At 43.9% G+C, this 23,965-nt stretch overlaps 1 protein-coding gene across 2 annotated transcripts in view; it reads left to right on the forward strand.

Moving 5' to 3' along the window:
* The window catches only part of FSHR (follicle stimulating hormone receptor), a 163,506-nt gene that overhangs the window by 109,097 nt on the left and 30,444 nt on the right, over positions 1-23,965 (forward strand). For both annotated transcript variants that reach the window (XM_030857716.2, XM_030857717.2), the window contains exon 4: positions 1,573-1,647. In XM_030857716.2, coding sequence (XP_030713576.1) covers positions 1,573-1,647 — 75 coding nt within the window. The remainder of the gene's footprint in view (positions 1-1,572; positions 1,648-23,965) is intronic.

Raw genomic sequence — 23,965 nt, forward strand, 5'->3', positions numbered from 1 at the left:
TCTCCAAGAAGGATATCGTATGAAGAGTTTCTCAGCTAATGTCATTGGAAAGGTTTCTCTGTGAAGCATTGATTAATATCTCACAAAATTCTCATGGAGCACAGTTAGGAAAGCCAGTGCCCCACTTCCCTAATTTTACAGGTGAGGAAAGAAAGACAGAGAGAAGTTGTGAGGCTTGTCTGGTCACCCAGCCAAATCCACAGCAGGATACGGACTTGAACATAAATCTCCTGACTCCTTCGTATCTTTTTGAACATTTTTTAGCGCTTGTCAAGCATATATACATACCCACACACACATGCGTAATTCATATATGCATACATACATCCATATGAATTTGTTTAGGAATGACAGTCTGTCCATCTTGGCAGACCTCCTTCCCTTTTCTCCTACTCACTCTGCATCCCGCTCTCATTCTTCCTCGTTGTCATTAAGCCTCTGCAACTGACGCCTTCCCTCCCTCCCCCCACTGCCCTAGTGCTCCTTCCTTCCTTCTCACTGTGCTTGGCCTTTCCTTACCCTAGTTGGGAAAAGAGATCTGACCAGGGTCTCAGAACCCACAGAGAATATCAGAGAAATGAACCAAAGGGCAGCTGGCCCTCCGGGCAAGGTCAAGCAGGCGTCCCTCTATGCTCTTCAACGGGCAGTGGAGCTAATGGGATGGCTCTTTCATCTCTTTACTGAATGGAGAGGTTCTCACCCCCATGTAGCACTGACCGTACTTAAAATGATTAATTACCTGGTACTTGGATCTGGGTAGCTACAGGTTACTGCAACATTAAGCTAATGAAACAGGGAGGAAGTAATTAACACAGAGCATCTCTGCAAATATACATTGATCTAGCAAGATGGGGAAAGGGCAGCCTCTCTCTGTCGGAATCCAAATGTGAACATGCCCACCTCCAGAACTGCACTGTGTCCAGATCAGGACACAGTGCAGGTCAACCTGGGGCAGAAGCCATCACTTCCCATGAGCTGTGAGAGAGCAGCCTCAGTGTGAGCATGAGGGGACTCACTGGCACATTCCCAGCTGCTGTCTCCTGGGACTGCACAGAGATGCCCACTGGTTTTCCCCCAGTCTTTGTTTTCCTTTGCCCCTTCACTCTCCTTTTCTCTAATCTCCTTTGGCCCTTCAGCCTTTTTCCTTCCCACCCTCTTTTGTTGTTTTCCATGCCCTTCTCTCTTGTCTCCCAACCGGACAAAAGCTCGTTTCCCCCATTAGTCTTGTCCCTACCCTCTTAGCCTCCTCAGACCCTGGGAGATCCTTAATGGTTAAAGACTCAACTGTGCTCAGTGGAAATGACTCACCCAGTCAGCGCTTTGTTCGTCTCTGATGAATAGGTTCCAGGAAGACTTCAGTGATGAGAGTTATATGGGACAGGGTTAATATTTTGTTTGCGCAGTTTAGTATAGTAAAAGACACCACATGTATGCTCAATTTTTGTTGAAACGATGGATGGATGAATAGATGGATGGATGGGTGAATGACATTAACATACTCTGCATAATGTGAAAAACACCACAGCATTCCTTACCGTTGAGGTCACGTGCATGTTCTCTCCTCTTTTACAGTAGAATTGAAAAAGCCAACAACCTGCTATACATCGACCCTGATGCCTTCCAGAACCTTCCCAACCTCCGATATCTGTAAGAACTCCTGTGCCTGCTCTATGATCAAATTGTGCATTCATATTTTAGCAAAATATCCATTTGCAACTCTGGGGAACAACTGCTTTTAATCAAAGATGTGGGGCAGAAGTGAAGTGGGGAGACACTTGCTGGTGGATTTTAGTTTAGTTTAATGAGTGAATTCCACTGACATAATTGCATTTTGTTTTCATTTAGAAAAACAGACATCATAAGGAATGCCATTTGCATTAATGGGATTGTCACAAGGACCTCTTGCAGAACTCAGTCATAATTTAGTGTTAATGAGATACAGCCAAAATTTCCGCTAGCATTTAGCTTGTGACCTTGACCTCAAAGACATCGTCTCTCTTGTTCTGCATTTAAGCATTTTTTTCTTTGATAGATTACAGTGTTTTATATTAAAAGTTTTGGTTAATAATAGACATGGTGTTTTTATCAGCAGAGAGATTCCTGGTGTTTGAGCTTTATCCCATGGGCCTGCCTCCATTTGCAAGAACTCTGCTTCTTCCACTCAAACAGCTTTCAGATTCGCTGAGGGCTTGTCAGAGCCCTGAGTGTTGTGATGGGGCCCCACAAAATAACAGATAAGAATTTGACCTATGGAGTCAAACTTTCTGGGCCCATTTATTAGCTACTGATCACAGGCAAGAATTTAACCTCTTAAAGCCTGTTTCCTTGTCAAGAGAATGGAAATCATGATGAACGTGTATCTGTTATCTATTAACATAATAATAATGCATAACCACCTACCCCCAAAGGACAGTTTTTTTTTTTTTTTCAAAGGACAGTTTTTAAGCAACAACGATGTATCATTTTTACCTGTCTGTGAGTTGATCAGTGGAATGGTTCTGCTGAGCTGGACTCTGTTGGCCTGACCTCAGCTAAGCTCACGCGTGTATTTGAAGTTAGTTGGCAGGCGAAGTGGGTGCTGGTGCTCTGGGTGGTCTCGGTTTGAGATGACGGCTCTCCACCAAGTGGTGTTCGTTTCCAGCCAACTCACACAGGCTTGTTCACGTGTCCTGGGGTTCCAATAGAGACAGTAAGCTTGCAAGCCTCTTGAGACCTAAACCCCGAATTCGCACACCATTTCTTCTGTTGAATTTTATTAGCCAAAGCAATGCATGGGACCAGCTGAGGTTCAAGAGGTGGAGAACCAGACTCCACTACTTGATGGAAAAAGCTGCAGAGTCACAAGACAAGGTGTGTGGATACAGGGAAGGACAGGGAATTGAGGCCATCTCTGCAATCAATTTACAGCATGTAAAAAGTTTCCCACAGTTCCTGTGACATAGTAAATGCTCAATAAAGATTAGCTACTAGTGATATTATGACTCTGTCCCTAACTTTTGATCCAGGAGACCTGGAGTTAGCAAGTAAAATAAGGAACACCGGGCCACTGTGGTTTTAGCTCACTGAATGGAGGCTGACTGAGGGAATAAGAGATTTAACAGAACAAAGTCCCTACGACCTGGAACTTCCGCTCTCTGATAGGAGCCCCAGGAAGGATCTGAGAGAGAAACAAGGTCTTCCACTCCTGAGTTCATGTCAGAGGCAGGACCAGCTTCACTGGCACGCAACCAGGGCAGTCTCACGGGGCTCCATGCTCTAAAGGCACCCACGCTCAGAGGGCCTCACCCCAGGTATAACACTCTGCTGTCGCCATCTTGAAACACTTAAACAGCTTTGAACGAGGAGCCCTGCATTTTCATTTTGCACTGCACCTCACAAATTATGTAGCCATTCATGCTCAGAGGTCAGGGTCATGACTGACTCAGGAGCCGTGGCTCTCTAAATGGACTTTGCTATGCTCTCTGCAGAATCTAACCTGGGTTAGGTACATAGCAGTGGAGGAAATCTGAGGTAACAGAAAAGGCATGGGCCTTAGGATTAAAAAAAAAATCTAGGACCTCATCCTGACTCCACCATTTACTCTTGGGCCAATCACTGGATTTCTGAGAGGTGCATAGCTTATAGGACTCTCAAGTGAGGTTTACATGGGAAAATATACTGTAAACTACAAACTGCTCAAAAACATCAATAAATGTACTAAGTATTTGTAGGATACTCTCTCTGGCCAACCAGTCAAAGTCTACAAGTCCACCCTCAGAAAAAGTCCAATAAGGGTTTAATACAGAGTTATGGTGGCCCCTAAGACCTTCAGCTTTCACCTAGAAAGCATGAGTTAAAAAAAAAAAAAAAGGACTTTGGGACATGCCTGTACATTTAATGGAGCAGTATAGAAAGAAAAAGAAAAAACTATATATGACGTCAGAAGGACTGGATTCCAGATGGGATGTTGTTATTCATTAGCTAGATAACCATTACCTTCTCTAAGCCTCCTTATCTGTAATGTAAATTGGGTGGTTGTAAAAACTAAGTAAGATTATGCCTGTAGAAACATTTTGCAAGTTGTTTTTAGTGTATAAACCATAAAGAACTATATAGATATAAAATTCTTAAAACTACCTATTACCCAGGTGGTTTCCTTCACCCCTTCTTTTCTTCTTTCCCTCCCAATTGCCATTCTTCCCTTCCTTCTCCTCTCCCCTTCCTCTTAGAAAAAGTCTGAGTGGTATAGGGGCGGCCACAGAGCCTTCCATAGCAGAACAAAAGCACATTAGGATATGCAAAGGGACACCCCTATTCACAAACTGTCACATGTGGCTCACGAGAAGCGCTCCTGCAGAGGAGAGATTCGAGAAGAAAGGGACCCCCTCACTCACACATTCCACAGCTATGATGATAACAGCACGTCTGAGAATGGGGGCCTGGGAGCACGTGACCAAGGGATGGGCAATCACTGCAAAGTTTGAAATCAAGAGCTCCAGCATTTGGCCCTAATATTAGCCCGCACCTTGTAGCCAGCACCATTTGTTCTTATTAATAAGGACCCTCAGCCCTCCCTCTAGGGGATGAGGGCTGGGGAGGAACTTGGGAGGATGAGGGCGTGGAAGGCACAGCCCTAGACTGAAGGGGGAACTCCGGCAGAACAGAGGGGACAAATCTCCGACTTTGACTCTGGAAATCTGTGTCATCTGTCGTCAAGTCCAGCCTCCCCTTTGTGTCCTTTTCTCATTTTGAGGTGTTCAGTAATCCTCAGGCACACCTGGCTCCCCATCAAGTCCAGACAAAGCTGGAGGTGACCACTTCCAGCCACATCCGTTCCTAAGAGGAGGTTATCGTTCTGAGTGTATCTGAAACACGCTTTCTAACTGGAGAAAGAAAAGAACTTGCAAGCAGTTTAGAGGAATTGTGTCACTGTTAAATGATCCTCCTCGATGGCTCTGAAAAATATATATACTTACATAATCCTACAGAGTATGAGGTCCTTTCACATCCACTGCCATGCTGATCCCCCTCGGGAAGTTGGGCTGAAGAGCCGTCCATCTTAAGCCTTTGGACTTATTGCCCAGGGTGGACTTTTCCCAGCTGCACACTCCTCCCGGAATGCAGCACAGGGTGACCCTGGGAACTAGAGCAACTTTTCACTCCAAAGACACTACCAGCAAGACATCTATTCAGGTCTCTCAGACCGTGGTCCTTTGAAGTGTTTTCCAAACTGCTAAGAGGAATCACCTAAATTCAGAGTTGGTCCTCTAATCTAAAAGATGATTTCGTGGAAAAAAAGCCCAGTTAAGCTTCGTTCTTTTTCCATTCTTATTTGTGTCTGAGCAGCGGTCATGAACAGCTCCGCAATCCAGCAGCCAGGTAGAGGTGGGTGGTAACGATTTCAGATATTCTTGGGAATGATGAACTATTTGCTTCAAGGCAAAGAGGAAACACAAAATGGATGAAGGAATCCAGAGGGGACTGGTAGGATGGAGTAGTTGTTTATTCCCTTAAGCCAGGTTAAATGTTTATCATCACAGCCAGCAGAGCAGGAAATTACAAGGGGTAGGGGTGTGTTGTCATTTGACTTGAGAACCCTAAGCGCTGCATACACACACACGCACTTAGAAATGTTATTCTGAGATTCTCAGCGTTGATTCCATTTCATGCTGATCATTGACGGCACAGAATTCAAGACAACTAGAAATCAGCGTTCTTCATTATTCCCTTCATCCTTCATTAAGGAACCTGAAAGGGTTGGGGGGGGAGAAAAAAACTCATGAATAAAGAAATGTACTTTGACTAGAAGAATATACATCAAAGGATTCATCTGGGTGGATTTTTTCAAGTCAATATTGTATTTGCAAAGCAGTATTTCTTTCTTTACCACTCTGCCTTCCTGGCGCTGAGCTTTTGCGTATGAAAGATTATCTATTGATCTGTAAATAAGGTTTACACAATATTCTCTTGCCTTTGCATCCTGTCAGCGTAATTCTTAGGCAGCTGGATGTTGCTCTTTGCTACTCAATAAACCTTAATTCCATCTTGGCAAACCCTCCACACAGCTGGGTGGGCCCGCACCCTCAACTGACAACTCTCTTCCTCTCACGTGGGGGACGCTTAGAGCTTCTTAGGGGGCTGTTCACGGCAGCCACGCCATCTGCTTTCTCCAGCCAGGGATGATTCCAGGAGAGTCTTCATTGGGACTCACCTCGGCATTTCTGGCTGTTTCTTCCCCCACCCCTCCCAAGTCCCTCTCTCTCTCTTTTCTGCGTTCCTCTCTTTCATTTGTTTTGGTAGGAGTGATGAAAGTAGCTTCTTTGGTTACAAAAGTTAAGCCATTTGTTGGACATTGCATGGCAAAAGGGACAGAGGGCAGGGATTCAGGAGGCAGCACAGTATAACAAGGAAGCGCAGAGGCTCCAGGGCCATCTGGCTGGGCTCAGGGCTCGGTTCCTACCCTTCTTAGTTGTGTGACCTTGGGTAACTGGCTTAACTTCCCTAGGTCTCAGTTTTCCTTTCTATAAATGAGGAATAACATTGCCTGCATCTCTGCAATGTAGTAAATGAAGTACTGAAAAGAATGACTGACATTTTAAAAATTCTCAATCAATGTTAGCAATTCTTATTAAATTCCTGACTCTATCATTTACTAGCTAAGGGAGCCTGTGTAAGGGACTCCACCTCTATGTATCTCAGTTCTCTTCTCTGCAAAACAAAAAAGAAAAGAAAAAGAAAAAAAAAAAGAATACCTATCTCTAAGAGTCTTGTAAGGATTAATTTGATGACGATGATGGTGATGTGTTGGTGGTGGTGATATCTCTTTCCCCTTCCAATATTTCTAAGCTTTTGAAGGCCTTGTTTCTTTTGGACAGAACCCACTGATCAGCATTCACACATGAAAATATATCATTTGTGTTTCTCAAAAGTAAAAGGGGGCTTCCCTGGTGGCGCAGTGGTTGAGAGTCCGCCTGCCGATGCAGGGGACGCGGGTTCGTGCCCTGGTCCGGGAAGATCCCACATGCCGTGGAGCGGCTGGGCCCGTGAGCCATGGCCGCTGAGCCTGCGCGTCCGGAGCCTGTGCTCCGCAACGGGAGAGGCCACAACAGTGAGAGGCCCTCGTACCGCAAAAAAAATAAAAATAAAAATAAAAAAAGTAAAAGGCATCCTTCTTACCAAAGTCCTGACAAATCCAGAAAGGCCCCTCCAAACAAGTGAAATGACATAATCCTGCATAATCCTAACCCCTCCTTTTGCTCATTTTCAACACGAGTGGTCCACAATACCTCATGCCATCCCCATCAACCAACTGGTTGGATAATGCTTCCTATTTTTATGTTGATTTACAATTTGACTCTTTTTATCACACTTCATTGCGTCTGAACCTCACAACAGTCCAAGGAGTAAGCAGGGCAGTAAAAGTACAAGCAATTACAGAAGCCAGCTGGCCATGCCTGTACTCCCTGGTCACAGAGCTCTTCGGACAGGAATGTGCAATGTCCCTGTGGACTGTTCCGATACTTTTGATGTTCAGCAACATTTGGTTCTCTGTGGTGGTGGGGGAAGAGCCATACTTGGGTTCATTTTTCAAAGTTACTGCAGCCACGTGCACAGTAGAAAGGATCGGTGCCTTCCCATTTCTCCTCCATCATTTCAGATGTGAAGCAGCCAGTCAGTAAGGACTCATTCATTCAGCCAATCATTCAACAATCGTTTACTGAGGCCATACTATATCCCAGGCTTTATTGTGATGTTTCTTGGGTGTACAAAAGATGACAAGACAGCTGAAGCCTCTGCCCTTATGGAACTTACATTCTAATTGGAGAGACAAATGATGTTGTATAATGTCCGTGGTGATAGTGATATGAAGAAAAATAAAGCAGGGAAAGTTGAGTGATGGTTTAAAAAGGGTGGTGGAGAAAGGATAGAGGGGATGGCCTTGTGAGAGACAAAGGAGTCATCTACGGACAGCTCCCAAAACAAGGAGCTCCGTCTTCTGGGGAGAAAAGACTATCATTCTTTAACCCCTGAATATAATACATCTTTCAAGCTGTGTGGCACTGGCCATAGATAAGAGGACTGATCCAATGCCTTGGGTTGCACTAGTCAAGGAAAGCTTCTTTCAAGGTAGGGAGAATTTAGCTGCAACTTGGGGGATGAATAAAATTTAGAAAGACGGAAAAGAAGGCATTTTCTGTGAAAGAAAGAGGTGAGTAAATGCATAGAACATAAAAGGGCCGCGGAAGAGGCAGAGGATGACGGGATGCTGAGGCTCAATAAAAGGAAGGCGCACACCGAGAAGGAGTCTGGCTATATCAGGATGGATCGGGTTTGGTGAGACTGGAAAACTAAATTTAAGCAAGGAGTTTAGGAGCAGAGAATAAGCTATAAGAGGGTCTTACCAACAAGGACCTACTGTACAGCACAGGGAACTATACTCAATATTTTGTAATGACCTATAAGGGAAAAGGATCTGAAAAAGAATAGATACGTATGTGTATAAGTGAATCACTTTGCTGTACACCTGAAACTAACACAGCATTGTAAATCAACTATACTTCGATTGTTTTTAGAAAAAGAGCTTCTTAAGCAGCAGAGTGCCAGGATGACAATGATTTGGACTGTAGATGGACAGGTAACAGGGTATAGACTATACTCAAGGGAGACCTGCTAAGGACCAGTTGCCATAATGCAGGAGTACAGTAATGGTGGCACCTGGAGGCATAGAAAGGCATGGTTCAACGGGGGACACATTTCCAAAACTGTACCACCGGCATATGATTTCCCTCTAGGTCGGACGACCCAAGTGGATGCAGTGATTTTTGCCCACTCACCTCTAGTAACCCCCAAAGCCTCCCTTCCCCCTAGTGACTCCCACACAGAATCGCCCTGCAGACAGTACTCATCAAGAATTCAGTCTGGGCCAGAAATCACCTTACACAGTGGCTGTGAGTATTGGGAAGAAATTATTAGCCACCTCTCTGGCTGTCAGTGTTGTAAACGTCTAAGGATGTTGTCATGACTAGAAGGATGTCTGGGCACAATGGAAATTACACAATTGCTTCTTTTATCAGTAATCTGTCTAGCAGAGCCAACTTTGCCTGCCATTGTCAACTCCAGGAGAGGATAGCCAGATTTTCCTTGTGGAACACTGGAGTTCAGCATGAGATTTCAGCCTGAGCATGTCAGCCCCAGGAGAGCGAGAACTTCCTCTTGTCTTGGGGCCTGCTTGTAACAACGGTGACATTTTCATGCTGCTAACCTCTGCTCTTCACTCCTCTGACCTGTTCAGTGCTTTGTGCACCAAGAAGCCCAGGCCTTCTCCATCAGCAAGGCAATTACTGCATCTATCAATTCACATCAGTATGTTCAGACTGATGGTCTTCTTCTCAAGGGAAGTGGCATATTTTTAAAAAGGAGCCTGGAAAAGGCAATGTGAAACCCAAGAATTGATAATGATAGACTCCCGGGCGTGGGGCTTCTGAGAGGGAAAGAGAGTCCAACAGGATCCACTCATATAGCACGTAGGTGACCACCTACTCCAGCCGCTTGCAGTCTCTGGATTATATTTTCGCAGGATATACCTCTTATGAGGTAGGTATATCCTCACCTCGTTAATTCTGAAATAAGACCTCTGTCGTCACCAGAAATCAGATGTAAAGACAAGCCTAGAGAGGGTTCCGAGAGAAACAAGCCTCCGATTGGCTGCATGAAACTCAGCCCTGCCCTCCTCCTCATGGCTAAGATCACCTCCACCTCCCCCCAGACAGTGATGGGCTGATCGCTTCAAGTCTCGGTTTCTTCACTTACAAAATGGAAATCATCAAGTATGCTTCAAGAGGCTGATGAAAGAGGAGAAGGGACTGTACATCCTCTTAGATCTCTTCTAGCCCTCAGGCGCTTGGTGTCTAAATTGTGTTCTTCACGAATCTGGGGATCCCAGAGTCACTGTCCTGTCCTGAGTTCAGCATATTCAGATCCAGCGCAAAGGGCCTTGTATGGAAGGAGAAAGTCCCTCTATAAGACAGGAAAATCCAGCCTCCTGCAGGCCACTCTGCTTCCCAGATCAGGCTGCTCTTCCCCAGGATTCAAGGAGACCCTTTAAATGCTGAGATCCTTCGGAGGCATCAAACACTTAAACCGGCTGTAAATTACTCTCAAAAGAAGTCCCCTTCTTAAGCTAAAGGGGACTCACAGCATGAGCCCTGCCACTTCGGCCCCTTACAAAATGAGCACAGCCAGCCTTAGTGGGGCCTCAGAGGTACTGGATGTGGCACCAGGCTTAAGAGGCAGACAACGCCCAGCAGCCATTGGAGCTGGCCTGGGAGGGCAAATCCCTGGCAGCGTTGGCCCCAGGCACAGGCAGAAGGAGAGACAGCTTAGCTGGCGAGAATCTGAAGGGCATCAAGGGAAGCCCCACCTCCGTGGAAAATAAACTGCTGTCTCTTCTTCCACCACTGCAGCCTCAATTCAATATAGGAAGGTTTCAAAGGTATTTTGGTCCTTTCTGACCCTTTTAGATTTGCAATTATCCCTGGGAGAGGCCACATGTTAAGATATTGGAGCTAACACAAGAACTGTCAGCTACCGTCTCTGTCGGGATGGGGCAGCCCCTGGAAGCAGAGATGGGCCAGAGGAGGTTGGGCAGTGCCGTGGGCAACAGGGGGTGGGCAGGAGAGAGGGGAGGGCATCACGCAGTCAACTCTGGTTACCAGATTGTGTGCTCCTCCAGGACGGGGACCAGGTGGTCTTCACGGCCATACCGCCAGCACGTGGCACAAAAAAAGGCGTTCAGCTATTTATTTCTCCTTTTAGAGAACACTGGCTGTGATCTCTCACGCCAGACCTCTTGTGCACCTGGTTCTCGCCTCACTCTGTAACGCTTGTTGAGGGACCCATTTGTTCCTTGCTGCCCTCATTCATCTCATCTGCTTTATCTTTCACAGTGTGTGCTCTTAAGCGGTAAGCTAAGAACACAGGCATCTTCTAGCCACATGGCCCCGCTGCTCCCAAACCCTTGGTTGTCCATCTGGGAAGATGCTGTCTTCCCGTGGGCATGGCTATAGGAGGCAGGCATTCCAGGGGGCTCCTCGGCCAGCCAGATCAGCTGGCTCAAGACTGGGGAGCAGTGAAGCGGCAGGAGAGGGCATCACCTGATTCAACTGACCTCTAATCCAGAGCAAAGGCTGCATCTAGCTCATCTCTGAGCTTCTACAGAAGGGCGTGCACAGAGTAGGTCCTTAATGAAAATGTGGGTGGGCCTGGATTTGAATCTTTCTGTTTGGGTAGTGGAAGGAAGCAGCTGCTGTTTTTAGAGAAGTATCTTGGGGCATTACAGAGTGTGAACACTGCAGTGACAAACAGTCTAAGGAAGAATATTTTCATCCCCAGCAGACATTACAAAAATGTTCTGCTGCGGTTTAATCATGAGGTCACCCACAGCAAACACCCCACAAATAATGTCTAGTTCAAGACGGGCTGAGCTCCTCCCCCACCAGTGGGGATTCAAAGATAAAATTAGGCAGCCTCCCTCACAAAGCTCACCCAGCACAGTCTCTCTGGACAAGGGCCAAACCACAGGAGCCGCCTGGACACCAAGGAAAAGCTCTTCTCTTTATGGGAGAGCCGCACGCTCAGGCTCCAGCCGTGGTCCTGCTTGTGTAAGCAAGTAACGAGACCTCTCTGGGCCTCGTGTAAGATGGAGAGGAAACGGACAGCCCCACCTCCTTCAAAAGTTGTAAGGAAGAGAAAGGAAGGGAGAAGATGAGTCAGGGTGCGGGGACGCTTTGAAAGTTCAAAATGGCAAACAAGTGCAAGCACTGCTGATTGGACAGGGCACTGCGGGCGGATACGGGGTGGGACACAGAAATCACAATTTAGAAAGCACTTTCACTTTATATTAATTTACATAGTCTTACAAAAGCCCTCTGAGATATTTACTGATGGTTCCATCTCACAGGTGGGAAACTTGAGGTTCAGAGATGCTGACTGAATTGCCCTAATTCCCCAAATGGGATTAAGAGAGGATCTTGGAGCAGGAGAGACAGGGAAACTGATACTAATTGAACATCTACTAGATGGCAGACCCTAAACTAGGTATTTTGTTCTCACAACTCATCTTCCAACCTTCCAAAACAGTGAGGTGTGTATTTTGCCCAATTTATAAATGAGGAATTTGAAACTCAGAGATCCTGTAGTTGGCAGAACTGAGATCTGAGGCCAGGAGTGTCTGACTCCATCCCGGTTCTCCCCACTTTCCGGGGCTCCGCGGCTGGGAAGGTGCGGAGTGTGGGTGAAGCCAATGTCAACGTACCCAGTGTTCTGAGCGCAAGAGTGACACCTGATTCCTGTTTGCCATTTGGAACTTGTGATCATCTACGCGGCTATGTTGAAGTGTACCTAAGAAATAGCTTTCTAAATAATGAATGCTTGAAATGAGTTGTGGGGAAGGGTGTGCAAACTGTTTAAAATATTAACTCTTTTGCGATTCCCCTATGTAATTTAAAAGTAACTGCTTGCCACAGATTGGTAGTCTGACTAAAGTTATTCGTACATTGGCATCCAAGAAGGTCCCAGAAGATTACCTCTTAGGAACACTCTGTTAGCAGTGAATCTAACTTGGAGAGATCTTTAGGTTTTAAAAGTCCTTATGTAGCCAGTGTGGTATCATGTTTTCATCACCAAGAGGCATGGGAGCCCGAGGGCCCAGGTTCCGATCCCATTTCTTCCACTTGCTAGCAAACAAGTTAACTGAAACTCTCTAAGCCTCAGTTTCCTTATCTAGAAAATGGAGCTAATAATAGTATCTTCTTCATGGAGTTGTGGGCAGGAATAAGTGACTCTGTACAGGCAAGGCCTGTATGATGGTGCCTGACATGTGGTAAGGTAACTGGAAAGTATTAACTATGATTCTTTCTGGTTTGAGCTTAGAAATTTGGGTGATTCATTTATCCTCTATGAGTGTTGCCTCCCTTATCTGTAAGACGGGAATCATAATTGTATTCACCTTAGAAACTCACAGTAAAGTCAAATGAGGTAATATGAAATAACTCTGTCAGTCACTTGGGCTACACAAATATAAGATAAGGCGATTTTCCAGCCTTTTCTTCCTAGAAGTCTGGGTCAGAACTGTGACCTGTGTAATCAGTTCCTAGGACTTGTTACTTCCCAAATACCAGTCCTCTGGTCTATTGCCACTGTAGGCAGCCTCTCACCCAGGCCCAAGTCAGACACTGGTCACTGTGTCCCCAAGCAGGAGGAGACAGTGATGAAAGTTGCCACGTGGTTTTCTTAAAGTCCTTCTCCCAGCCGAAGTGACACAACAACAGCTCCCACCCTTCCCCATCGTGGGGGGCTGGGAAGGGCAGATTCTCAGGCGTCTCCAGGAACCCTTCTCACAAGGTTCCTACACCGTTTTCACGCCCACTGCGCACGAGAGGTTAAGAGTTGTGTAACTGGTTTCTAGGAACCTGGACTATAGCATGTCTCATACCTCGGCATCTCAGGAAAAACTCCAACTCTGACATCCTGTTACACTGAGACCTGCCCTAGCCACGAAGGCATCGTGTTGCAGGCCCCAAATTGAAAGGACGAATAACAACAAAGTGAGAGCTGCTCAGTAACCCATCACAAACTTTGTTGTTTTCTACATTCAGGCCCATTTTGTCAAAGATTTCTCTTCAGTTTAGTCCTCCTTTGATTCATTTTGCCATCAGAGAACACGATTTCTTCTTACCCAGACAGGGTGTGTAGTAGAGAGGTTAATTGTTGGGCTAGGAGTAGGAATCTGATCCTCTGACTGACAGACCCTGTACAGCTGCAGGGGAGTTATTCAGAGTCTCTTCCCTCTTTAGGTTGTACCCTAAAGGGGCCCATCCTAAAACGCCTGAAATGCCGGGAGAAATTGGATCAAAGTTCATTTGACAGAGTGTGCCTTTTCACCAGTGTGGTTCTGTAAACTTTCTGATTTATATCATGGTAGAGGAATACAGGGGGCTGACTAACAGAACACTCTGTCTAAGAGAGAGTTTGCCAACCATGCTCTAAATGGTAACAGCATTTTTGGAGAATTAGCATAAATCAGCATAAATACTCTAGCTTCTAGCAGGGCTTCCAAGGTTGAACTAGGAAACACCACACTCAGGAGATACTCTACAATAAAGGAAGAATCCAGGGTCAATATGTTTGGGGAAAGACAGCGCACTACTTCCTCCTCTTGGGCATTTACAATGAATAATATTGTGGTAAAGGCTCTGAGAATCCTGCAGGAAAGAAACTGTTTAACCTTATTAATGCAGCACTTCCTAAACTTATTTGATGACTGTGGCCTTTCGTTTGTAAGCAAAGCATTTATAACCTTTGGAAACAGCATTTATGGAGAAATGCTCCAAGTTTCTAAGTTGGAAGTCACCTTAGAGGTCACAGAGTTCAACTCCCCTTTCCAATTCTACACCCCGTTCCAATGTGTGGGGTTTCCCCTCACACATCCAAGCAATTCTCAGACACCAGCTGGGTGCCCTACGATTCAATAAGACTGTCCCCCTTCAGGCACCAACTGCAAGTCCAGGTTGTCACCTGTGCTCCTGACCAAACAGCTACAGATTGGAGCTTCCAGCGACCCCTCTTTGAGTTTGGGTAATTTGCTAGAAAGGCTCACAGAACTCAGGGAAACATTTTGCTTATTATAAAAGGACACAACTTAGGAACAGCCAAATGGAAGAGATGCATAGGGCAAGGTATGGGGAAAGGATTCAGAGCTTCCAGGCCTTCTCCAAGCCCACCATGCTCCCCACCCAGAAGGTTTATGCCAGGAAGGGGAATGGAGACCAAATATATATTTTGTATCATAAATAACCATACCACACCCCTCATGAAGAAACCCAGCCACACAGACACATTTCCAAAGGTAGGGAACCAAGTGCTTTGCAGTACAATTCATTCTTCGGTCTGATCACAGTAGGAGCACAAGCTTTAGAGTCAGAAAGATGTGGATTCAGCCTCTAGCTCTGCCCCCTTATGTGCGTCTTTGCGAAAGTGATTGGACCTCTCGGCCAGGCCTCCTCCACTCTGATATGAGGATGGTAATGATACCCATCTCCTAAGGTAGAGGAGAGGAATAAATAAAATAATCGATGTTAAGTGCTTGGTGTGGTACCTGGTACATAGGAAGTGTTGAATAAATGTTGACCGTTATTATTATTAATCCTATATCTACTTTCCCAAGCAACACAGCACAAACCTATTACTATTTCCACCTGGAAGCTCTTCAGAATCACAGGCTTCTCTTCCCAAGCAAAATATCCTACATAGTGAACAATACGGTCTTGATTCTTCACCCCATCAGCCAAAAAAAACACCAAAAAACAACAACAAAAAACCTATATCCCAAAATAAGTTTATTTATAAAGTAGATACATATATACACAAAAATTATATTTTAAAGTAGGAAATAAAGGTGAATAAATCATGTTTTACATGTACACCTTGCCTTATTATATACCATTTTATATGGCACAATAAGCCTAGTTTGCTCTAATTATAACAATATTTTAGAGAAAGCAATACCATAGGATGTGTTTCATTATTATTTTTTTATTTTTATTTTTTTGCAGTACGCGGGCCTCTCACTGCTGTGGCCTCTCCCGCCGCGGAGCACAGGCTCCGGACACGCAGGCCCAGCGGCCACGGCCCACGGGCCCAGCCGCTCCGCGGCACGTGGGATCCTCCCAGACCGGGGCACGAACCCGCGTCCCCTGCATCGGCAGGCGGACTCCCAACCACTGCGCCACCAGGGAAGCCCCTGTTTCGTTATTTTTTAATCCTTAGTTTAACACTCAGAAAAGCAATTCACAGGTCATTTCAATAATAGATTTCAATGGCTGTCAAAGCTGAGAACAAAACCTCACTAAAACAAATAGGTCTAATGGAAGACCAGCCTATAGCTGCACTCTGAGTCACCCAGACTCCATGTTCAATCCTACTCTTTCATGCAAATATTTTTATGAAATTCAGCTAGTAAATGTTCTTCCCTAATGCCAATCAGATGTTCTTACAAACCTGAATGATGTTGTATTTTTATATTTCTAATCAAAGTGTTCAAAACCCAGTGAAAAACTATAAACAAGTTAGAAAATTGCATATCCTTGTTTTTAAAATATGCAATATGAGTGTTTTCATAACTGATGACATGTATCATTTTCAGCAATAAATTAATTTCCATTTTTCCCCAAATTCTTTCCTTTGAAATGCTGTTATATTCTTCCTCATTATTAATACATCACCTTTCCCTTAAAGAGATAAATCAAATATGTCTAATTTGAAAATATCTGCTTTGTAACATTATTTCTGATAGTCATTTTTCATCACAGAAAAACTCAACCGATTGGAACACTTGTACTTTCTTTTAATTTGTAAGTCATCTTCCATTTTGTCAACTCTGTAGTAATTTTCCTCGAGATGACCAACAAGCCTCTAGGTAATAGTATGATCAGGACCCAGACACTAAACAGAATCTGACAGGCAAGAAGGTTTATCCAGGCAGGTTTGTCCAAAGAAGAAGGAGGAAATTAGAGAAAGGGGGAAGGAGGAATCTGGGAAATTCAGCTGCGGCTTCCAGTGGTTGCAACAGGGCACAGAGAGCCTCAGGCAGCAGATAACAGACCAGCCTGCCCAGGCATCATGGAGGTTCCACAAGGACAACAAGGACCCAGACACGGAAACAGCATCTCAGTGCCCAAGAGAACTGGGGGAAAGCAAGGCATGGCCCAGGTTCTAGGGAAACCAGGAAATCAGACAAGGTCTCAGTTATAGCAATGGAATGTGACTGAACCATGACCAATAACAGTGCCTGGACACAGCGCTAAGGTTTCCTGTTAGGTAAATCTTATTTCCCTGAGTAACAGATAAAGGATCTGAGTCCTACAGACTTCAACTAACTCCTTACGGACATACAGCTTAAAAAGTGGTACAGTCAGGACTTGAACCCAGATCCTCTAGCAACAGAGCTGCTAGTTTAAAGCTATGCTACTCGCTCGTCCTATCTGAGAATAGGACCAGAGCCCGATTGTTTAACCAGAATATTAGGTCAAAACAGAATCTGCAGCCAGGCTAATAAGGCTGAGATCTTCAAAATCCTGCCTTCGGGCTCATTAAATTCCCCCTGATTGCTAAGGAGTCTAGTTTCCATGGAGACTGAGGCAAGTCTGATCTGAATATGAGTTAAATATTTCCAGCTTTGAAGACATGAGACTGGGGAGGCAGGAAACAGGGCTCTCCCACTGTCTCAGGTAATTCCTTACCCAAGATCATTTTACAGAAAGAGAAACCGAGGCTCTGAAAAAGTAAGTGAACTGCTCAGCGCCATCCAACTAGTGAGAGAGAAAGCACTTAAATCCAGGGTCCCTCATCTTACGTCTAAGGCCCTTTCCATTGAACTACAGCTTATTACACACACTCCCATCCAACGCCAAGCTTACGTGATTTTACACCTAATCAAATCTTTATTTAATGATTTGGAAAGTATATGTTAGCATCTTTTCTAATGGTGTAGGTAGAGATGCAAATTTCCAGTCAATAAGGATCTACAGTTAATAGGAAACTCAATATCAGTGAGCCTCAAAAGGTAAGGAGGCTTCTCATAGATTAATTAAGTATAGTCCACGATTCTCCTTCTTATGTATCATTGGATAACTAACTTCTCCCAGAGTGGTCAGAAGGAAGAAGTACATTTTATCTAAGAGACAGAAAAGTGTAATTAAAAATGTAAAAAAATAAGGGAGACAAAGACTTAAATTAGGTGCAAACAAAGCTTATATCACGGGAAATCAATTAGAAGATGGAAAAAGGAGTTCAAGTTCAAACCCTCAGTCTTGGTTTCTAGGAAATGTGCTTTGGCAAAAATAGTAAACCCCTAACCTAGACACACAACTGGCAGCGTCCCATTCTTAAATCAAATTTGCCTAAAATATCTCAGTGGGCCATTAAGGCCATGGTAGGGAATCTGTTTCTGCCTCCGTTCACAAACTAAAAGAAAACTGGTTCGCACCGTCTCAGAATTCAGCATTCCCTGCCACGGTGGATTCTGAGTGGAACAGAGATAAAGAATTGCATTCTTGGTTAGCATGTGTGATGGAGAGTGATATGTTGTTCTACCTGACTTTTCTCGGTTCAGTGAGTTATGCAGTAGGTTCTCAATAACTACCCATTGGTTTGTCCTGACCACTACTGTGAAGTCAGGGTCATGGGATGGTGAAAATATGGGCCACCTCTGCTCAGGGGGTCCCCAAGTGTTCTTACTTCCCATTACAGCACCTCAGAGTGGCTTCTAAACACTTAGGCATCAAGTCCTTCACCTGGTCTTAAAGATTCTGAGATACTGCCTCCTCCTTCCCCTTCCATCCTCTTTTCCTCTGTGTCCCACCTCCTATAAACCTCCTGTGGTCTAAGCTACACACACTCACTTCCCTAGTTCAGGCCAGTAAGCTTCATACTCTCTCAGAAATCTGGTTTGCTCTCCTTCCTTGACTAATCCAACCCATACTGCTCTCCCATTCCCTGAACTCTTAAGACACTCACAGTCAGTAACATAGATTTTAGCACTAGACCTGTCTGAGTATTTCCACTATACTAGTCTTAACTCCTCAATTCACCTGCAAACCCTGAAGACATGGGTCTTTGGTGGTTTGGGCATGGTCTTTGGTGTCCTCTCTTGGATGGGACGGAGGTTGTATGAAGAGAAGATGTATAGCCCAATGCAAAACAAGTGAGCGCACACACACTATAAATTTAAGAAAAAACAACCCACCAGCACTGTTGAAGATTCATGAAAGCACTAATGATGTTTAGGACAATGAGCCTTAGAGCTTTGGGGTCAACTGTTCATGAAAGCAAGTATAGTATCTAGTTAGGGAGCAGGACATAGTGGGACTGGTTCCCATCAATTGAAGGGACCTCACTAAGTTCATCCTGGAAGGCGAAGTACCCATTTTCATCACTGTAGCCTCAAGACTGGCGACAGTTAGGCATGAAAGGTGTTAACACCAGCTCAGAATGTTGACTAGAGAGGCCTGTGAGCCAGTTTCCTTTCTTTAGAAGATCCATTTGCAGAACTTAAATTTGCTGACATTTGGCCCTCAGGCCTTTACCTGTTCTTGAACATAAACTGCGGTTGAATGAATCAAAATAATTTCACAGCAAACAGTCATCTGACCAAAGCAAACCCATTGAGACATAGAGCTCCTAGCTGATTACCCACTTCCAGCCTCCAACAGACATGAATTTATTGATCAAAGGGGAAAAATGAATTGAAAACTAAGTGTTCATCTGAACTCCATTTCCTGAGTTACCTTGGGGTTATGGAGAGTTTCAGCTGTAGAGTTATTACCAATAATCCATCTCACTAGATGGTCACTAGATCTTTTTAAGTGCCTTAAACTCAGAACTACTGGAATAATCTTAGCCATTTTTGCTGTGTTTTCTTTTCTATAAAGACCAAAAATTTCAGTGTGCACCTATAGACACTTATAGATGTCCCATAAGTATAGTGGCTTTGGGAGCTCATACTATTGATATTAAATAATGTACTTGTACTCTTCTCATTGACAATCATAAATTCTTCCCTCCTTTAATTATATAAAATTCTTACTCATCCACTAACAGAAAGAGAGCCAAGTTGTTATCCATATAATGTCAAATCAGTTAGGTGTGATGAACACAGCTAGTGAATGATTCCTTTTTTGTGCTCATCTCTTGACAGCCCATAACACACTGCCTGGCCTGATACACATCAAGCACTATACATGTGCCAACCACTGTGAAAACGTTGAGTTTTCAGAAGAAACATGATTTCCATCATCATGTCGTTCACAATCTGGTTGAAGAGACAGACGTTGAATAGACACATGAACGCAAGCTAATATACAATTGAGAATCTTGATGAGTGCTAATAAGGGAAAAGTGCTAAAAAGGAATATGATTATACTGGGAATAAATGGGAACCTTAATTTAGACTGGCAATCAGGGAGCTCTTCTCTGAAGAAACAACATTTGTAACTGAACCCTGAAGGATGGGTTGAGGTTGGCCAGGTGAAGTGTGGGTGGTGAGCCTTCCAGATAGAGCATGTGCAAATGCCTGGATACAGGGAAGAACTTAGTGCATGTGAAGAATTGAAAGAAAGCCACTGGTGCTGAAGTGAATTGGGTGAACGGCATGAGTTGAGGGTTCAAGTGTAAGTAGGAAGGAGTATAAATTTTACTATAGGAAACAACTAAAGAAAAGCAGAGGACTAATGTCAGCTTATTTACATTTTTTAAAAGAATGCTCTGTGTGCTGTATGGAGAATGGGTTTGAAAAGACAAGATTAAATGTGTGGAAAGGAGGAGACTATTGCAGAAATCTAGAGGAAAGATGATGGTGGCTTGTTCTAGAATGATGTCAGTCGAGATGGAAGAAACTGTATGGAAATGGAATCTAAGAGGATGTTGAGATGGACTGGATGTTGGGGAATGAGGGTGACGAAGCCAAGTTTAATGTCACATTTCTAACAAATAACTGATAGATGGGAGTGCTGTTTATGAGGAAGAATTGAGAGGAGCAGTTCTGTGAAAGTGATGGTGGGAACTAGTTTAGTTTGCTATGTCAATGAGACATTCAGAAGAGAATATGTAAAGTAAACTTTAATTAGGATGAACTAGAGAGGTCAGAAGTCAAGTATAAATCTAGGAGTCGTCATCATATTGATACTACTTGAAGCCATGGGAAATGAGACCTTCCCAGCAAGACTATAGAGAAAAAAGGCAGAAGGCTCCGGAGTATGTCTAGAGGAGGGGGCGTCAACAACAAAAAACTTAAAAGGAGTAACAAAGAAAGAGGTGGAATAATAGAAAAGTGTGATTGGACAGAAACTAATAGAAGAGAGAGTCTGGCAGAGAGTACTGAATTCTCCTGAAAGGTCTAAAAAATGAGAATTTAAATTGTTCATTAGATTCATTGTTTATGGGTTGGTAGATTTGGGGCATGACAAAAGTAGTTTCAGTGGAGGGGTACAGAATGAAAACAAACTGGGGCGTCCTCAACAAATTAAAGAGGAATAGAACATGAGAAAATGAAGACAGCATACGCAGACAACTCTTTCTAGAAACTTTACTGTAAAAGAAGCAAGAGAAACAAGGCTGGGCTGCAAGTGGAGACAGATTTGGAGTGAAGGCAAATGGCAACCATCAGTGAGTCTGTGTAAAATGTGAAATTCAGTACAAGTTAGTATCGGTCTCAGTCTAGGTGATCCAAAATATGTCTGAGCAAGGACTTAACAAGTGAGTATTTTATTTTACATTCAAACTGGAGAAAAGAGATTAGATGACTAAGAAGGAATGAGGGAAAGGCAACTCAAGAATGTATTATCAGCTGAACGCCACCAGGAAATCCAGGCCCAATTATGCTAGAGCCCATCTAAGCTGTCATTTAGAATACATTAAGAGTTGTTCACCCAAGGAGTGGAAGAGTTCACCACTAGAAGAGTTGCCCTATGGGGTCCTAACTCCCTTGTACCCAATCTGCCCCATGCCTCAAAATAGTTGAGCAGATTCCCATAAGGGTCCCACTCAGAGGTGGTAGAGGAGCCGAGGATACAGAATGAGAGATACTCAGCATAACTGAGGGCCAGTGTCTGCTAAGTTAAATCCGTATGTACATGGTTGCTATGGTAACCGCTAGAGTAAAAGATGGAGCAAGAGGATGTGAAGCAGGGCTCAGCGGTGTCTGATATAATATCTACCTTGATATTCACACACTCCACAGCCTTTCCAGTCTGGAAAGATGAAATGGCTTGCGTCTAGTTCATGCCAGAGCTGGCATGTACATTCTCCTGATTCCTGGCCTCCAGACCTCCTTGCCTCTGTTTAAGATTAATTACTCCAAGTATCCGTGATACCTGACAAGTAAATTCACTGCATAAGCATTTTAATACAATTCTTCGTGACAGAAGCAAGAAATGTTTTAGAACCAACAACCAATTAACCTAATATTTTATGAGCACATACTGTATTCCCGATCTGCACCAGTAGTATAGATTGTCAAAGAATATTAAGTATGGTCCTTGCTTTGATGTCTCATTAAAAGAATACTGCATAGACCCATGGGAAGAGATCTAAAAATAGTAGAAGGCTGGATATGATTATATAACAAATGTAGAATAAGCCTGTGTCAAGCTAGCAGATATTTAGTTATGGCAATGTTTCTGTTGGAACTTCTCTGAGTAGAAACTCAGAGGTGGTGGAGAGCAATCATGGAAGTTATTTGTTTTGGTTAGAAACTTCAAACTCCAAATGTTAACAGAGGCTATCTCTGGATAGTGAAACTAGAAGTGATTTTTACTGTCTGCTGTAGATGTTTCCATATTTTCCATAAGTTTCACAATACATATGTATTACTTTTATATTCAAAGAATATACTTTTTAAAATAACCAAAGGATGTTGAGCCACTAGAACGCTCATACATTGCTAGCGAGAGTGCAAAATGGTAGCGCCACTTCGGAAAACAGTTGGGCAGTTTCTAATAAAGTTAAACATACACTTACCATCGACCTAGTAATCCCACTCATACGTAGTTACCCAAGAAAAGTAGAAATGTTCCCTCTCTCCCTCCCTCCCTCCCTGTCAGTCTCAGTCTCTGTCTCTGCCTCTCTGTCTGTCTCTCTCTCTCTCTCTCTCTCTCTCACACACACACACACACACACACTCACTCACACACACTCACACATTATACACAAATGTTTAAAGCAGCTTTTTTATAATCACAAAAACTGGAAACAACCTACATGTCCTTCAACCTATGAATGAATAAACAAACTGTGGTATATCCTTACAATGGAAGACTAATCTGCAATAAAAAACAGCGACCTACTGGGACTTCCCTGGTGGTCCACCAGGTAAGACTCCATCTCCCAATGCAGGGGGCCCAGGTTCGAACCCTGGTCAGGGTACTATATCCCCCATGCATGCCACAACTAAGACCCAGAGCAGCCAATATAAATTAAATAAATAAATATTAAAAAAAAAAAACAGTGGACTACTGATACATACAATAACATGGAAGACTCTCAAATGCATTATACTGTATGAAAGAAGTTCCATAACATATGGTTGCACTGATATGACATTTTGGAAAAGGCAAAATTATAGAAATAGAAACTGATCAGTGGCTGGTAGGAATAGGAAGTAGAAGGAGAGGTAACTACAAAGGGCAACACAATATAACTTGGAGGGTTCTGGAACTTGGCTGTATCTTGAGTGTGCCAGTATTTAAACAGCTGTACATGCTTGTGTTCACTCAGGTCTCTACACAAAACAACTTATTTTTCACTGTGAAAATTGTTAAAGTAAATAACACAACAAATTCCTAACAAATGCACGTTAACAGCTCTTTCCCACAAATAAACAAAGGGAGACGATCTCAAGGGCTATTGAAATAATCAAAGGAAGAACTGACCAAAATGGGTTCTGTGTGGATCACTTGGGAACCAAGAAGGAGCAAAACATCTGAGAACCATTACAGGTTCTCAGGGACCTGTAGGGAGAATGCACTGGCTTTCTGAAGACAGAAGCAGAGAACAAGACACTAAAGTCTCCTCTAGAATCATAAACCCAAAAGACACACGATCTTTCACAATGATGAGGGCACCGGTGAAGGTTCGTTAGATTGCAGGCAACTAAGACCAACTTTGTCTTAGGTAAGGCACACAGAGAAAAGGGAAATGGGAGTGGGAAGGAACTGGAAGGATTCTGAGTAACCTACAAGAGACCGGGAAATACTGAAGAACAGTGTGTCAGACAACTGTCATGGGTCAACCTGAAAATCTTTTTCACCACTGCTATGGAAGCCAGTTCCACCCAAATTTCAACCAGCTTAATGCAGCTTAATTTCAACTGTAGAGCAGCTACTCTGGCCTTGTGTACCTCTCATTTCTAGTCCTGGGGCTTCTTCTACACCAC

The sequence above is a fragment of the Globicephala melas genome, chromosome 12, assembly GCF_963455315.2.
Source record: "Globicephala melas chromosome 12, mGloMel1.2, whole genome shotgun sequence".
NCBI classification, from domain to species: domain Eukaryota; kingdom Metazoa; phylum Chordata; class Mammalia; order Artiodactyla; family Delphinidae; genus Globicephala; species Globicephala melas.